The 18797-nt window shown below is 41.4% G+C and overlaps 1 protein-coding gene across 1 annotated transcript in view; it reads left to right on the top strand.

Annotated features, from left to right (window-relative positions):
• Window positions 1–18797, top strand: part of rsrc1 (arginine/serine-rich coiled-coil 1) — a 145584-nt gene that overhangs the window by 110900 nt on the left and 15887 nt on the right. Inside the window, exon 7 of the mRNA XM_059331442.1 lies at window positions 6938–7009. Coding sequence (XP_059187425.1) covers window positions 6938–7009 — 72 coding nt within the window. The remainder of the gene's footprint in view (window positions 1–6937; window positions 7010–18797) is intronic.

Genomic DNA, 18797 nt, shown 5'->3' with positions numbered 1-18797 from the left:
CATAATATCTGAAACATGTGCAGTTTAACTCAAAATAAGAAGACAGGGCATAGGGCATATTATCAGTTTATTACTTTCTAATAACTATGAAATTTTGGGTGGAGGCTTTAAATAAATAAGCCCATCTGGGTTTTCTGCCTCTCCCTGCACTTTACATTATATATTATCTTTGTCATTTTATGTAATTCTAACTGTGCAAATAAAATAAAACCTAAAAATAAAACCTAAAAAAAACCCATGGCATCTTTGAGTGACATGTCATCCACATGGTGAGTGCCATCAAAGGTGTCATGTTTCAGCATTTTTGGATTTAGGCAGAATCAGGCGATGCCAAGATCACATCCATGTTTAATAAAGTCTATGTTTGAGACCTTATATCCACTGAAATACACAGTAGAGTGGAAGACATTTACATCCAATGTACAGTATGCGGGCCTTACTGAGATACACTGTATATTAAATTTGAATTGTATGAGTTTGTGTTTGTAGTTTGCAGAAAAAAATTAACTCAGTTACCTCCTGTTTTTCTTATAAATAAGATAAATCTGCTCTTAATTCCTCACCTCTTTGAGTTTAACAGATGCAATCTCAGCATGATCACTGAGAAGGAAAATACAAACATGGAGCGAGTTGTGGAGAGTTACGAGGCTGTTTTAAAAAATTAATAGAACAAGTGTTGCATAAGCAAAAACTCAAGAGTTTTAGATGTCGGTTCTGACACAGCAAGTGTAGGTTGGAAAGTCTCATTTCTTTACAAAATCAGATAAATAATCCAAATTGTCCCTCTGATTTCATGTATAACATAGTGTGGAGTGTTTTTTTTTTATCAAGCTCATCTGCTATAGCACTGTGTCAGCATGCACTACTGGCAACTTGCATCTGGCTCCTTCATTTAGGCAATCACTCGTCTCTGAAGCATCCATAACACCACAGGAGTACAGGCCCTAATTGATGCACCCCCCCACCTCCACCCCAGCATCAGAATATAGCTGTGGAACAAAACAAAAGCTTTTCAGACTATTGCCGATGAATAATTGATTGATTTTGTAAGATATCTCTCTCTAATTGTTTAGTTTGTAAATATTTCATGGGTTGTCGTTAAATCAGCCTGATGACAGATGCAGAGGGCGGCCTGCGATAAAGATGAAGATCATCCAGGCCTCCTGTCTGCTGCCTGAAGGAATTTACTCTTATGGCTGAGATTCATATATACAATCCCACCGTGAGCACTTTCAGGGGTGTTTTTTTTGTTGTTGTCGCCCAACACAAGTTGCACAATGTCAAATACGAACTGCTACTGTAATGCCGGCTCGCCCTTGAACCGTTTTATGCATTTCTGCTGCTAAATATTTAAATTACTTCATGTTGTATCTCTTCATGTCTGCCCATCCAATCAGCTTGCAGCTACATTTGTGATATGTCTCCTGTCAAGTTATACTTTACAGCTACAAGGTCTAGATGAGCGGCTTTTGATGGAGAGTCCTTTACAAACACAAACACACACACACACACACACAGGCACCTGCATTTTAACACACACACATAAAAGCAAGGCCTGGCTGAAGCCTCCCCGCTTGTGTTGTCTGTGTGCTGTGCCACCTAGTGGGTGCTTCGGATGTTGCTTCTTCTCGTGATCCATGTAACCTCCACACCTGCTGTACATTTCTATCACAGATACTGTGGCTTCCTGTCTCATGGTTCAACTTTTTTCACCTGAATAAGCTTTTAGAGCAAATAGTTTTATCTTAAGATATGCTGTTCAGGTCAGACAAGGGATATTCATCCATTTAAATGCAGTTGTTTCTTATTATTAAAAAGCGTGCATAACCAGTTCCTCAGGTGTTGTATTATCTGATCGACTCTGATTTAAGTCCATCTTTTTATCCGTCGAGTTCTGTTTGCATGCAGTAAAGCAGTAACTCTATCCTTCATGCATCCTGCATTCGAAGCCCAGCCTCCATGTTTCTGCAGTATTAATAGTTTGTTTTGGAACAGAAAACTGGTTTATTATCCTGAATCATTCTTTGAACTCTCACGAAAAAAATTGCTGTAGAGCTGCTATAAGCAAGTGGAGCAAAGTCGAACTTCTGTCTTGTCCATCTTACTATTTGGTAACTGATATTGAAAGAGAAACTGGAATTCCTTTGATAAGGCTGATTTTAAAGTAACTGCGGCAGATCTTCAGTAGCTTAGTAATAACACTTGAATTAAGCATTTATCCATAAATATATGTTTGCCTATGAGTTAAGGTGAAGTTTAGTAAATTAGTAAATATACCTTTATGATATTAAATAGTGTTTATTTCTGACTTTGCACCCATCATAATTACATGGATGAACTTGTGCTGTAAGCCACTTAACAGATGTTTTTGACTTAATCCCTTATTTTAGAGTTACATGCCAAAAAAAGCAAGATATGATATCCACGATCGCCCATAAAGTTGAAATAAAATATATTTTTTAACCATTTTCAATGTAATGATTATGACAATGTGATTTAATATTGACAGATAAAGTGTATGTCTTCCCAAAACTTTATTTATTAATGTCTTCCAAACATATCACAATGAAAATTAAACCATAATTAACAGAGGATTGTGTCTGAAAACAAAATTATTCCAACTTTATAGGGGGACCATGTATTCTGTCATGAAATATCTGTATAGTAATGAGCCTAATTTCCTTTATTGCATTTCCTTCCTTTACAATGGGGCCGTGTCACTAAGCTGCTCATTGCAATATTGATGCTGCAGCAGTGTATCGTTCTGCACGACTATCCAGTTGTCAGTTTGTCTGCCCAGCAGTTTCTGTCTGTCTGTCTGTCTGTCTGTCTTCCTACCTGTCTGTCTTGTCTTCTCACCTGTCAGGCCCGTTATATGTCAGTTGCTGTGTCTACCTGTCTGTCCTCCAGCCCCATTGTGTTCTTATGTTTCTTTGTCTCGTCTTTCTGCCTGTCAGGGCCGCTCAGCGTCAGCGTGCCTACAGGTCCGTTTGTCTGTCTGCCTGTCGTCCGACCTGTCTGTCTCTTATTTATTTATTTACTGTCTTATCTGTCTCTCTGGTATTCAGTGTTGGTCGGAGGCCCGGCTGTTGAGCTTCACTGTAAAGTGCTCGGCTGATTGGAAGGGACATTTTTCCAATGGCGCTGCGCTGCCTCTAATATTCTGTTTGTCGTTGGGTGTGAGGCTGATTTATCACGCCTCCTCTCCTGCTGACATTCAGATTCACTTTGATTGGCGGCTGGACCGGAATGACACCCACCACTAGAAACACCGCTAACACCATCGCCGCTCTCACACACATGCACAAACACAGTCAAATGTGATGTTGTGCACACTCTCAGTCAGGTATAAGGTGGATATGAATATGCCTATTACGCCAACACATACCCGCTTACATTTAGACATGAAGACGTGCACTTGCATACATAAACTCACACACAGACTAAGTGGATAACTGTTGTGTTGACCTCTGTCTTCAGCATTGCTAGTTTGTAAGTGTTGTATTGAGTTTATTGAACAACGTGGGCAGACTGCTGCTCTTCTGTTGTTCTCTCACCTCACGAACTCTATAATATGGTAGCCTTTTCTCGCTTCTAATACTTACTGTACCCGGCCTAAGGCCCAAGCTAGCACACTCCTGTGCTGAATAACATCTCTCCTTCTTTTTCTCACCCTCTGTTCCTCCCTTCTCCCCCTCCAATCCCTCCTTAATAACTCTATAACTCACCTCAGCCTTAGATTTAATTGCTTATCTGTGTGTAAACGTATTAACCCTCTGCTGTATCTGTTTTGCTGCCGTCCCGGGGGCCCGACAAGCCTCTCTGACTGCCTTGCCTTACATCCAATGAATAGTCCTTCTCTGAGTGGTAATAGGGAATCAGCATCGTAGCAGCAAGCATTGGCGGCGTGTAAGAGATAAATCAGATTGGGGGTCTTGCTTTGCCAGTTTATTGAATCTAAATTGCGTGCGCGCGTGGCCCCCGCCGGCCCTACACGGCCCATCCATCTCCCGGCTGATAATGGAGCGGGCCCGATTCCACCTGGTGGGAGCATTATTACATTTCCCCTCTAACGAGACCCAGCTAATCCTGCCAAGGGAGGAGGACAGGAGAGAAGAGAGAGGAGGAGAGAAGAGAATAGGAGAAGAGAGGAGTGAAGGAGGATGTTGGGGGAGGAGGAGGAGAAGAAGAAAGGAGAAAAAGAGAAGAGATAGAAGAGGAGATTCTGTAAAGAAAAAATTGCTAACATCCTGGCAGCCTGCCTCTTCCTCCCACTCTCCCTCTTTCTCTCTTTCTCACTTTCTTCCTCTCTGTTGCTGTGCATAAAACATCTTCTAGCGCCATCAGAGCTACATGGCCCCTGGGCCCCTGAGCTGCAATTACACTCATAATCACAATGCGATTTCACTGACGCTCGCCGCCCCTTCCTGCTGCCATCCCTCCTCTTTCCCTCCGCCCCTGCAGCCAAGACTGAACGAAGTCTAAATGAAGTGAAAGGCCGCTCCTCTCCCCAACACCCGGCCGTTTATTACCCGCTTTAATAAAAGTCCATCACAGAATTATCCTACAATGAACTGGAGCCACTAAGTTGCCAAGAAATATACTTCCAATAAGCGGCCTCTGCACACACACACACACACACACACACATGCCTGTATTTCTCGACGGGTGCAGCTGTGAGGCTTAATTCTTTTTACATGCAACAGTAATGTTAACAGGCTTTTCATGATTGTGCAGAAAAAGTGTGTTGCTGTAATGTATTTTTTTGTAGTTTATCTCTTTTTTAAAGCAGCGCTCTTTATTGATGTAATTAAATCGTATCCCTGGCTCAGCGCTCAGGCCTACTTTCATTGTTTTGAGGGGGCAGAAGCCCCGTGAGGCAGTGCACTGATGAGAGATGGATAAACAGTTTGATTTGCTGCTATCGCCCCCAGGCACAGTGTACTGGAGAGATGAGCAAGAGAAGGAAGAGAAAGCATAAAAAAAAAACGGGGAAGGGTGGGAGAGGGCAAAACAGAAGGAGAGAAGAGAGAGCGAGAGGATAAGAGAACCTGTTGGGGGAGGGATGAAGGGATAGAGGTGGAGGATAAACATGCAAACAAAAAGAGGCGACAAATCACTCCTGTTGTTTGTGTGCACATGTTTGTGTGCGCGGCAGGAAAGGCTTTTTCTCTTATTTCTGCTTGTTTGTCTGTTCCCCCTCGCTGTCAGTTCTTCCTTTTTCCTACATGGCCCCCATCTATGTGCCTATCTCCCTTTTTCCCTTTTTCCCCCTCCTCTTTCTCCCCGCTGCACCTCCCTCCCCGCTCCATCACACCACCAATACCGTTTCGTCTCCTACCTGCCTCTCGGTAGCCCCGAGCAAAGAGGGAACTGAAGAACACAGAGAGGAGTTCACTCGCACAAAACACACACAGGTGTAACGCACACAAATACACATCTGTGCATACAAACAAGAAAAGTCATGAATGTAGTTGCTAAGAGATGCAGCCCGTGGTTTAGCTTTTAGTACACATAAAAACTTCCTAAATAATGACCATGTTAACGAAGAGAAATAGATTGGTGGCTGCTGATTTGGTTAGGCATGCTCCCACACACACACACACACACACACACACACACACACACTAGCTGAGGGAGGTAGAGGAAGGTTCAGTCATCCATGTAGAGTCATTGTTAGTAAAGATGCGGAACCTCCAGACTTAACCAGCCGTAACAGCAGTGTGACGGTTCTTTGTCTACGCCAATTACTGAACAAAAACAGCAGCACAGTCACAGAGAGAGGAACACAACCCGTGGCCTTCTGCATCCTTGTTGCATTCTGCAACACACACACACACACACACACACACACACACAGGTGATGTATGTGTTGCGTTTTTATGTTACATGTTTGCAAAGTCTAACACAAAACCAGACATGAAACGAGGAGCGTATACACAAAACGCTCATGCAGGCATCTAAAGTGGTGCAATAAACCACATTCGGACACCCACAGCTGAACACAAACATTCTGTAAGCGCTCACAAACACTTACACCCACTCTTGTATTGTATTAACTTCCTCAAAACAGAGCATGGCTCTCATTCTCTTCCTCCCCCCCCTTCTCTCTCTTTACGCTCGTTCTCTTCTCTCTTTTTTTTTTCTCAAAGTTTAAACTCATTAAGTGTAATGATATTGGAGACTCAATTTTACATAGCTCACTCATCAACCAAGTGAGATAGCAATAAAGGCGAATGGCTCCACCGAGGCCTTAACGCTGCAAAATAAATGATGCGCCGCAACGGAAATGTAATTAATTTAGAGGCAGTATTGATAGTCCTGCCATACACGGCATTATATTTTTTAATGTGGCTTAACATCTTGATTATTCAGGGGGAAAGGCGGAGGAAAAGGGAGCCGAGACAACACGGCTTAAGATGAGAGATGCTTAAAATGCCCTGACGAGTGTTTACTCCCGCAGCCTCACTTTCTCTTAAGCTTTTCATTATGCCGAGACGATAAACACCTCTCAGGAAGCCGCACTGACTTTTACAGGGGTATGAAGGCAAAGCAGGGAAGGGTGCTGTCTGGTAGAGGGAAGAGACGAAGACATGATTCATATTTTTTTGTTGAGGCTTTCTGTTGATCCAGTGATGTGTTCTCTAGTAATTTTTCTGCATTGTGGTGATTATTACAGCACGGTTTCTCTTACAGAATAATAAATGTGCCTCCTGTGTACATGTGTGTATTTTCAAATTAAAAATTTAAAAAAGGGTCAATTAATTTATGTTTTTATTTTATTTTCAGTGCAACTTTCTAATCATAAATCATGAATGATAATTAATTCCATAATATCTCAATTAATCTTCCTGTAAATAATTTTCATAATAAAACAAATAAGATATTCCTGGAGTTCTGCTTTGCTCCTAATGCTGCCATCTGCTCCTTTTTTCAGCTAAAACGGACGAGGTGCTGAAGGCCAAAGTAGCCAAGAGAGAGGAGGAGGCCCGGAAGAAACTAGAGGAAGGTGAGTTATATTCGTGTCTGTTATAGATCCAACGTGAGGAATTTGGCAGCAACACTAAAACCAATTGTTGCTGTTATAAAAAACCAAAAGCATTTAATGAACCATTAAACGTTGCAAAAATGGAGATATTAAAGTTGTTGGCAAGGTAACAGTTGAAACTAAATTATTCAAATGATCCTCTTTTTATATTTTGTTCACCATCAAACAGCCGATAATATTATCTTGAGGGTGTGGGAAGAACTTTTTTAACAGCTGTCGCTAATAAGCTTGTTTATCTTGTTAAGCATGTTTGTCTCATAAAAACAAAAGACAAACTTGTTACGTGCAATTAAAGTTTTATAAAGTTTGTTGTGCAACAACAAAAATATGTGTTTGGGAAAACTCTCACTATGCTCCAGTTTATTGTGAGACACATTGCAGTGTTTTTGTACCCGTCAGTGATGTCACACATTTAAACGCATCTAATAAATTCACATTAACAGATTAGTAGGCGCTCTTGTCTTGTAAACGGGGGTTCTTCCTTCACAGTTCATGTATACTTTGCAAAACATGAACTTGCTGATTCTGATTGCACTCCTTTAGTTTTTATTAAGACAGCTGCAATCTACATAAAGATCCATAGGCAGAAATGTGCTTAGCATTGCAGGCAGTAAATTTATCTTGCCAACCTGAACCCCCCCTCCCATGCTATCACCAACACAGGACACGCACATACACACATACACACAAAGATGGTCTCGATACACATTCAAATAAAGTCAAGGGTAATTTTCAGTGGATATGCTAGCAGTAATAAAAGTCCTTAGATGGAATAATGACCCTGGTCCCTGCTCTGACCAGACCATGACATAAATGAGAATATTAAGTGTACTGTTATCAACCAGCACTTGTGTGTATACATGCACACACAGTGTTGGTGTGTAGTAGCATAATTTGTTCTAGCGTGGGTGTTTTTATATTGCTGGATTCTCTCTCTCTCTCTCCACTCTTTTTGTGTAATACTTTTTTGTGCATCTAGCAGGCATGGCACTGTGACCTTTAAAGTTAGCTGACCTTTTAGCAAAATGAAAGTCCAGCCATCAGAAACTAATTAGCCCTGCACTCTTGCTTTGGTCCCCCAGTTCAGGGAAGAATTTATTCCGTCTTTCTCTCTATTTCTCGCTGTCTTGTTTTGTTTTTTCAGACTCCTTCCACCATCCTCACATTAATATTATTCATTTTTTCTCGGTGATATCGCTATCGTCTGTCTGTTTTCCCCTCCTCCTTTCTGTCTCACCTCCTTTCTCTTTGTTCCCACCTCCATTTGTCCTCATCAACCGTTTCCACCTCTCTCCTGCCCTCTTCTCTGTGTCTTTCTTACTCTTTTCCTCCTCCTGCTTCTCCCTTCTCTGTGTGGAAGCATTGCCAAAGTGGTGACTAAGTGCCTCGCTTGGGGCAACAGAGCAAGTCTCCCAATCAAATAGCTTTCTTAAGCTAAGTTCATACTGCACTGTTGCCTCCTTTTGGATTCAGTTGACTGTTTTGCTCAAAGCTCCCTCATCCCTCACTCCCCAACTGTTCGTTCTGTGTGAAATAAGGTGTTGTGCTTGATTGTGTAGTGGAGCGGTGCAGTACAGCATGCTGTGCAGGCTCTGCCTTCGAGGACGATCATTTTATTCCTTTCCCTGCGCGGGGACACATGAATCGAGATCAGAGAGGCTCGACAAAGTGGCCCTGATGACTTGCCCTTGCCTCGGTAGCGAGAGAAGCCAGTGGCAGCGTCACAAACGCACATCCACACACACACAGACGCAAGCGGAGTCAGCCAGCTCCATCCTCTTCTGCCCTTCCTCCCAGCGCAACTACAATGGAGGAGGTGGGCCACTGCTGCAGCTAAACAGCAGATCACCAGGGGTCTCCTTATTCCCCGCAGGGCCTCTTAGAGGTCAACACAACTAGAAAGTTTACACTTGAACCGTTAAGTCAACTGAAATGAGAAAACCTTTAAAGAGAGTGGAGGGGAGAAGTGAAGAACACTACCACCTACACTCCTCGTTCATAAATAGATTCACGTCCTAGACTGGCAATGCGTTTGAGTTAGTTTAGCCCTAATCGAACCACCGAGATCTGATTCATGTGAATGCTATGATATGCAAGCTATTATTGTAGCGAACTGTGGCTGCATACTGCAGAGCCCTGCGAGAATAGAGGGGTTTTTATCAGCAGGGTTTACTGAGAGAGAGAAAGGAGAGGATCAATAACTGACCCTGTGGTCATCAGTTAACAAAGTAGTCTCCACTTAAAAAGAGTGTTTGCCTCTCTGGTTAAGGGCAGCCAGATGATGCTAGTGGTTGAAAAAGGAAACAAGTGATATGAAAGGGTGTGAGAATGAGAGGGGTGCATGGTTCCTTTGTTAGTTGCATGCCTTGTTTAGGCTATTAAAGCTGAGAGATGTTGTTTGTGTGCCCAGGAGGCTTTTAGCTAACATAGTGTGTCCAGCTATAATAAGATGGACTGACTGCTAGTGTAACAATCTGTTTGTGTGGACTGTACTGTCAGCTGGCACTTTACTGAAGGCAACATAGAACCAGAGTTGCTGTGTGTGGAGGTTCTGTATGAGGCATGAAATAAACCAAATATATCAAATTACCAACATTATGAATCTCGTACTGACCCGAACTTACCTACCTGTGCATCAGGAGAACCTGCATTGTGTATTATTACTATTATTAAACGTATGTTGTACTTTTCTTTTTTTTAATTCAGGTTTTTTATTCAGTTCTTCAATATATAAACAACATAATGCAACACAAGACAACATGTTACAGTAAATCAATCAAGAATAGGATACAAAACAAAACAAATCTGGGCACATTATTAATGATAAAAAATAAATTATAATAGTTTGATTTATATAGCGATTTTGAAGGTACTCAAAGTCGCACATTAAGATCATCATGCTGTCCTGTTTAACCCATCAGTGCAGTAATTAAATGTCATAACTAAACATAAATAAATAATAATAAAGATACACAAAAGTAAACACAAGTAAAAATGTATAGGGATGTAACTTATTATATCAATTTTTTTATGTTCCGCCAGTTTTGTGTATACAATGTCAAAAATAGTGAAAAAATGTCTTCATTATTTTCGACCGTCCATTGTGATTGATACTCACTTAGCTATCAAATATGACAAGAATTCAAATCCTCACATTTTAAAAAAAAAAAGCAGCTTAATAATGGGCTTATTTATATGAAAAAAGAAGATCCACTTATTGCTGTGAAACTGAATGCCCCCTGAAGTTGGAACATTAACTCGTAAAGTTGGCCAACATTTTTGTGCACATTTCACACCTGACCTGTTTATTTTTCTACAGGAAACAGCTATTAAACATGTTGTTTCCGGGGGCGTCCCGGTGGCTCACACTGGTAGATCGCTTGCCATGTAGGCTGAGGCCTCGCTGCGGCGGAGCCGGGTTCGAATCCGGCCTGAGCTCCCTTTGCCGCATGTCTTCCCCTCTATCACCCCCTTTCACTCTGTCACTGTCAATAAAGCATAAAAATGCCTAAAAAATAATCTTTAAAAAAAAAAAACATGTTGTTTCCACATTACAATCTCTGCAATATTCTAGTTTTAATCTACGTTATAGGTCACATTGTTCAGCCCCAGTACTATGTTTCTTTAATTTATTTCTGTATCACAGAAGCATGTCAGTTCAAACAGTGTAATAAACTGTTCACTTCCACCTTAGAACGACAATCTTTGATGTTGAGAACTTCAGGGCTTATTTTCTGTGTATTTAAAGCTTTACTAAGCCCTTGTGTTAATTCCTCCTCCTTTTCTTCATTTTCTTAATGTCCAGCAGAGTTATGAACAAAACACATCAAGCAGTTGACATGAAAATCAGTGTCAAACGCTTGATAACCTCAATTTATTCCCACACACTCACATGCTGCTTCAAAAGGCCGAAAAACACAAACACATACACACACTCTGAAGCAAAATCTGCTTCCATGAAGCACTAACAGAACATCTTTTCATTTGTGCAGCCACTCTCCAACACACAGAATTATGTAGATATGGATTGGACACTAGCCTATAGCCTGCCGCTGGTATTTTAGCCCTTATGCTGCTCTGTCCCCATTAACTCAAACCACCAGCAGATTGGGAGATCATATATTTTAATGAGACGTATAATAGCTCTTTAACCCATATCATTAGGGGAATATATACCTACCGTTTGCTCTTTTGGCAGTTAAACGAAAGGACTGTTTCCCTAATTACGCGGTGTGTAGGACAGGTCACGGGTTGGGTGTGTACCTGTCTGTGTGTGTCTGTGTTCAGGAATTATATGACCATTAAATATTCAGCCGCAGACCCCCTCCTGCCTGCTCAACCCCCCCTCACTTCCTCGACCTAGCATCCATTAACGCCTCATCACCGTTTAACTAGCTCTGTTGTCAATCACCACAGGGCCTCAGCTGAAACAGAAAATGTCTGGATTTGGTTTCTTTCCTTCAACATATAGAAAAAGAGAGAGACAGAGAGAGAGAGAGAGAGTGCACATCCTAACTGACTGTAGGATGCCTCAGTTAAATCAGTATGAGTGAAATATCGTTAAGAGTGCATGAGCTCCCATCATCATTTGTTTGAATTGATACTTCTCTTGTTAGGTGTGATTACACGCTCCACTAAACAATTTGTCAGTCAGCTAAAATTTCCGCTCTGCATGCAAGCGTCTGCGTGCAATACCGGTGTGGGTGTGTGCGTCCATAATAAACGGTGTGATCCCTTTTCTAATTGAAAATAATAACTAATCCACGGATAACAAGCTCTTGTATAATCCAAAGCCATATCCCTTTAGTTGTGGCCTATCTCGGCTGTAATAAAAGACAGGAAATGAGAGGCAAGTGAGAGTGGTGGCTTGGACATTGACGCTTAATGTAATCTGCCTTGAAATCAAATTATTTGACCTGGAAAGCCTAACAATACAAAACTCCTGCCGGGCTGCTGTTAAATATTTAGCACGTGCCTGTCATGAATACAAATGGTGCGCAAATTAGAATCTACAGGCGCGTGACCCCCATATCACACCCCGGGAGCACAGGGGGGCTGGCTCTGCTTTAAATGTTTTAATTACCGGGGCCATGGTGTGGCGTGCCACGATACATCGGGCGAGCAGCATCGGCGCTGCTCAGACTGCCACTTGAAGGACAAGCGGTGAAATTCATCCGCTGGTAAACACGAGTGATCTGGTGTCCGTGATCTCATCACATTAACTAAAACATGAGCATTCAATAAGGAGAGTGTCTGAATTATACCAAGCTATAATTATAGTTCCCAGCATCCTCTCTCAGGGTAGAGCATTATACTTTTTTTAAACTGTATTCTTTCCCCCCGGCTATATGATCTACCTCAGGGCTCGGGGGAGGCTCTGTATTGCTCTTGTGCACTCTGCACTGAAGAAAGATCTGTCTCAGTGATTTTGATGTAAGAAAATCTGGTTTGTATCGATTCGGTATTGATTAGTGGAGTTAGCCTCATCTCCTGTCGTTACTTCAGATAAATGGCCTTATTTGTTGTGTTATTATGTTCAACACAATCATGCCAGGAACAGTCAGAGGAATATTGAACCGACACTTCATTGGCTTTATGGGTTCTATTTGTTCCAGGAATTAAAGGATGTTTTCCGCCTGTATTGCTCTGCAGAAGAAGTGTAAAAGAGAGCACATTGACAATCAATTACACCTTCACTTTAAAGGTCTGTTTCAAACACACTCTTACAGAGGGACGTCCCACACTTATTTTCCGATTTTTGTCCTGCCTGAATAATGATTGATTTAGAGATGAATAGTGCCACACACTCAGTCTAGCCATCTCTCTTTTTTATTTTCTCCTCTCTCCTCCCAATTCATTCAGGTTTGTGGTTCCCCCCACGTTGAAATGATTAGTTATGCAAGGCTTGTAAGCACTGAATCAGAGTTATGGTCCCCGGGGAAATAAATTTGGCAGAAAATCAGTGTGAGAAGATTTAATTATCACGAGGAGACCTTTTTTCCTTGCCTTGGCCCACTGAAGCCCAAACTCCTCTCCTCACTCCCCCCCTCCTCCCCCTCCCCCTCCCTCTCTCTCATGCTATGTTCAGCTCCACACGCTGCAGCCAAAAAACCCTGGCGTGCAGCATGGACGCCAGGCTTCCTTCTCCTCCCAATTTGTTTCATTGCACGGTGATAAGCCAAGCAATTACTGCTTTATTGATTTTTCATCACTGCAAATTTAAAGTTGATTTCCCCCCCTCCTACCTCTCGCTTCCCCTTTCCTCCCTCGGAGACGGCTCGGCAAGGTGATTAGGTGACCTCCTGTCCTGAGCGGTGCCGGTCCTGTGAACGGGTGGACGCGCATGCCGAGTCCTGCTAACCCCATACGACCCCTTGTTGTCCCGGGGTAATGGGATGCTGATGCTGCCCCGGTGCGGCTGTCACTTCTGCAGCTATGGAGGCCATAGCTTAATCATTTCTATAAGGATATCTATGGAATGACATGTTTGACCCGATAGCAGCCCAGCTATCTCTGCTGTAGGCCAGATTACACAGAGATTGGCCATGCAAGCCTCCAACCTGTGTTCATTTGGGTCAAGTGGACACATGATTGACAGCACCCTTTTAAACTCTGTGATTGGTAATCGTTTCTTGGGTCACCCTTATCAATTAACCTGCTACCAGTAGACCGATGTGTTCAGCAACCTGGCTCGAGTCACCAGGCTGATTTATTTCCCAGATTTCCCGTCCGTCCTATTTAGGTTTCCGATAGCGTCCGATAGCAAACAGCTTTACATTTAGATACTGAATTTAAAAAATTTGTCTTGATGCAAAATGTTTCATACATGGCAAAAATAATTGTTTTGTATCTGCTATATATTGCGACAAATACATAATGATTATTTATAATTAATAGTTCAAATGTAATTTTATTATATTTTACTTGTGCAGCTGAATAATCAGCTTAACTATTTCTGTCACAGTGGCATAGCTTTACTATTAGGAGATTAAAGGTGGAGCATTAGTCTGCCCCTCTAAGTGAAAACATTCTCAGTATATGACTTACACACACACACACACACACACACACACACACACACACACATTCATGTACGTCTGGACATGATCATACACAGCAGTATTGTAGTTGGTGCAGTCTAACAGGGTGGTCAGACTGCTGTGATTAGACACACCCACAGACTGTTGCAGGTCAAAGTGCTGGCATCCTGGGTGGCTGTGGCCATGTGGTGGCCCCCGCAAGGTTTGTCGTTAGACATCAGAGGTCACTTAAGTGTGTGTGTGTGTGTGTGTGTCTGTGTCTGTGTCTGTGTCTGTGTCTGTGTCTGTGTCTGTGTGTGTGTGTGTGTGTGTGTGTGTGTGTGTGTGTGTGTGTGTGTGTGTGTGTGTGTTTTTAAGGGGTTTTGTTGGCATTCTACTGTTTCATAAAGGTATTGCACTTTATGCACCACTGTGTTAAAGAACGTGTACATATGGGACATTTCACTGCATAAAACTGTCAATATTGTTAGCGAAGAGTAGCAAAAAATAATATTGAATACTGATAAGCAATCATTTTAAATCTACTTTGCTGTGCATGCTTTTAAACTGTGTATTAGATATTCAAACTGGGCATCTCTTTGTTCAACTGTCCTGGAATACATCAGGTTAAAGCCACTTGGGTTTCTTGATTCAGGTTTAGTAACCTGGGCTCAACAGTAATGCTTTTTGTTGTTTTTTTACTTGTCTGGTGGTTGAGTAGGTTGGAAATTCCCTTGCCCAACGTCAATTTTTACATGCCTGCATAAAAATTGTTTTATTTATTAGCTGTTATGAAATAACAATAATGCAACCATGTGAGCGAGATGCTGTTGGCTCTTGTTATTGAGCTACAGCAACCCTTTTTGAAAACTTGATGAGCCTTTTAAAAACAACCCTATGTTATCTCCTTTGCTCTTAAACATTGGGCAAACTGTGCAAGACATAGTTGGAGTTTTGCCCGCATTCTCTGATGTCATAAAGCTAAAAAAACATTGAAAAAACTTCCTAGAGCATCAACTCATAAACTTATCTCTACCTAATTCCATTTTGTGTCCGATCAGTAGCGTATTTGCAACTTTCTCAACGGATGGCTCACTCATTGGCAGCTTTTATCATCAGTTGTGGGGGAAAAAAACTTTTGCTAGATTTTCTAGCCTGGCGTGGCATTTAATTCGCTCCAGGCAATCATGGAATTCTTGTTGAGCCTTTCATAGTTTTATAAGTTCAGATACCATCAGATATCTGCCTGATGCTGATTGATACATCCAGGCAAACATTGCACTTATATTCTTCTGCAACTCATTCAGGGAAAATATTTGCTACAACAGGACACGTCCAGTGATCCCAGGCTACACAGAGTGTTTTCTACTTGTGCAGTGAGAAGGACTGACACACACACACACACACACACACACACACACACACACACCCTCTGACCCAACTGTACAGCTGACAGAAATCAAACATATCAGGACTGACTGGATATTATAGTCACACAGCTACTCATGCATTTCTTTCCTGTAATTTAAAGCCATGAAGGATGATTTTGATTTACATGCAAATGATGATGTCACTCTTGTTTTGTTATTTTTTGCATGATTCATTCCAATGAGGCAAAATGCATCTGGGGGGAAAAAAACCCAGTGTAATGTATTACACAGTGCAAAGGTTATTAGTCTACAACTGAGGTCAGAAGAGGAGGAGGTGGGGGGCATTTTCCTAATTAATTACTACTCAGACACACTCACACACACACATGCACACACGGCCATGACCTTTACTAATATAGTTTGTAGCAGACCACACAAACAGGAGACTCTCTGTCCCTTTTCCTCTCTCACCAACACACATGCACACACACACACACACACACACACACACACACACACACACACACCCTGTCAGCAGCCAGCAGAGTGAAAGGGAGAATCAATTACAACCCAACTAAGGAGAAAGAGTCGGCTGCTTGATGGCTACACGTCAAGAAGACTGTAGGTCACGAGGTGTGTGTGCCTGTTTGTGCGTTGACGTTCATGTATGTGAAAATCGAGCCCGTTTCCTGGATTCAGATTACATCATTTTTATTTTAAAGACCTTGCTCCAATTAAGTAATTAGCTGCGTGGTGTTTCTCTAATTATAGAGTTGTTCATAAAAGAGCTGCTGACCAGCCCGCGATCGAAAAACGGAGACCGCTGCACTTTTTCCCGCACGCACACACTCAAACACACGCCTAGTTTAACATCAAGTTAATGCAGTCAAATGCGTGTTATTTCTGGTAAAGGGCAGGGAAGGGCTCTATATTCTAATCACACTAAAACAGCACTGTGCTCAATAAAGAGCTCCTTGAGGCTCACAGACAGACAGGCTGTTATTGTTCTCCAGTTTACTGAACTGTCAGGAGTAGAGAGGGAGAGATGAGTTTCAGGTAGCTGTTGTATTTTCACAACACTTCACCATTTTATTTTAAAGCCTCTGCTGTTTTACAGTAAATGCAAACTGTGCTTTAGTGTCCTGTGTGTTTGTGGGAAGTGTTTAATTCACCAGTTGTAACCAATGAGAATCTACTTTCAAGTGTCACAGGGACAAGATTTCCCTAATTTCCTAAAAAATGACCATGAGATATGTAGTTCTTAGGGCTGGGCAATTAATAAAATTTTACTTTCAGTTACGATTTTGGCTTCCAGCGATTATAATAAGTAATCATAATCATATAAAATGATTATTGTGCAGCATTTTATTCACAGTGATGCTCTCGTATTGTCATGTGTTATAAATCCAGTATCCAAATACATTAATGCTTCACCCGTTTTGGCTGTGTGACTGAATATGATGAACATAGTTAGTACAAATATAGTTATATTTAGTTATATATGTATGTAGTTATATCACAAAAACGTGAAATATATGTTTCTTTGAGATATATATATATATATATATATATATTGCTCTTATTTATTTATCTTGTTATTATTTATGTAGCCCATATTAAATATATGTCTAGTGCATCTCCACAACCTACTGAAAACGACTAATGTCATCAGTTGATCTTATTTATTTTATTAAATTGTAATATCTTAATTTTAATGTTATTATTGTTATTTTTTATTTAAATGTGTACCGGTATATGTGTTTATATTATATATTTTATTTATTTATAATTTTCATAAAATTAAAAAAAATGTTGAATTAGTTAAAAAAAAAAAAGATACCACTTTTAAAAAGACAAGGTTTTTATTTTAAGTTCATTAAAATGCACCATGGACCAAAAATAATTGTGATTCTGACTTTTGCCATACTCAAGCAGCCCTAATGGCTCTTGCAGCATGCTGCTGACACATACATAAGAACAAAAAAACAAGATAACCAAAAGCAGAACTTTTTACTGTGTGAATTTGATAGAATATAAAGAAAACAAAAATGAAAACAAAATGTTAGGAATGCCACCAGGCTCCTCTGGAGCCCGTCGACAGAGAAAGTGGCTGTGATCTTGAAGATCTCACCACTCAGCCTGTGAAAGCTTCACTATTTAATGAGATTCTGTGATGCTGCCCAGGCACAGGACATCGGCTAACACTCATACTGCTCTCTTTTTCTCCCTCCCACACACACACACACACACACACACACACACACACAGCGAGGGAAACACACCCACCTGGTTTTGGTTAGCCCTCTATGTTTGCAGTTAGCACCATACAGGCAGGTCAGCAGGAGCAGTCAGGTCTTAGCTAGGATTTCAGATAAATAGCTGACTTTTATGCTGTAAATATACACTAGATGCTTTTAAGCTCCGTTTGCACAAATTTCCCAAAAGGTAGACCCTTGTTTTTGGCAATGAATGCATTATTTATACCCGTGATAGTGATAGGTACAGTGTCAACAACGCAACAATAAACATGTCATCCCTGATGAATGGTAAATCCTGCATCTGAGCCAACAACGAGTAAATACTGTATGTTACCTTGCTTTGAGCTGTAATGAAAACAGTGGATTTGAAAGCGGGAACCTCGTATGATTTGTATAATTTTCCCCCCAAAACGTCTCATCAAAGTCTCATAACTTATGTCTGAGGTCTGCGTGACACTTATATGAACAAACAAATACTGTATTGAGTCTTTAGATGACTCAGTGCAGATTGGTATGGCATAATCAAACAATTGCATGCATCATAATTTCTTATAAATACAGTCTGTTGCTTCAGATACTGTGCACGATAAATTGAAGTATGGATGGAGGGATAGACTGGGGCCAATTGAATGTTTCTCCCCATGATTTCATTATGGGCACAGACAGAAGGAGGCTAAACACATGCATTTAATTGCAGTAGCAGGATTTGTTCGTGCAGACGGGGAAACTATTCTGTAGAGATGTTGAACCAGGGTCAGTTAAGGGGAGGAAGTTGAGAGGATAGATGAGCAGAATAGGGTTGAATGACAGAAGAGAGAGAAGTGGGGAGAGAGGGGAGGGATGAGCGAAGATGTGGAAGAAGATAGCCGAGCACAGCGCGTGGCTGCCATGTCATCCTGTCATTAGCAGGTTGTTTGGGTCTTTAATTCATCATTCAGACCTTTATTGACTGGAGAGTGGGAGATCACTATCACTGGGAGACACTAGAAGAGCGTGTGTGTGTGTGTGTGTGTGTGTGTGTGTGTGTGTGTGTGTGTGTGTGTGTGTGTGTGTGACACTCAGTCACCAGCTGCTCTTCATTTCCTGATGCCAAATAGATATC

This window comes from Centropristis striata, chromosome 4 (assembly GCF_030273125.1).
Source record: "Centropristis striata isolate RG_2023a ecotype Rhode Island chromosome 4, C.striata_1.0, whole genome shotgun sequence".
NCBI classification, from domain to species: domain Eukaryota; kingdom Metazoa; phylum Chordata; class Actinopteri; order Perciformes; family Serranidae; genus Centropristis; species Centropristis striata.
This window is presented reverse-complemented; position numbering and strand designations above follow the sequence as displayed.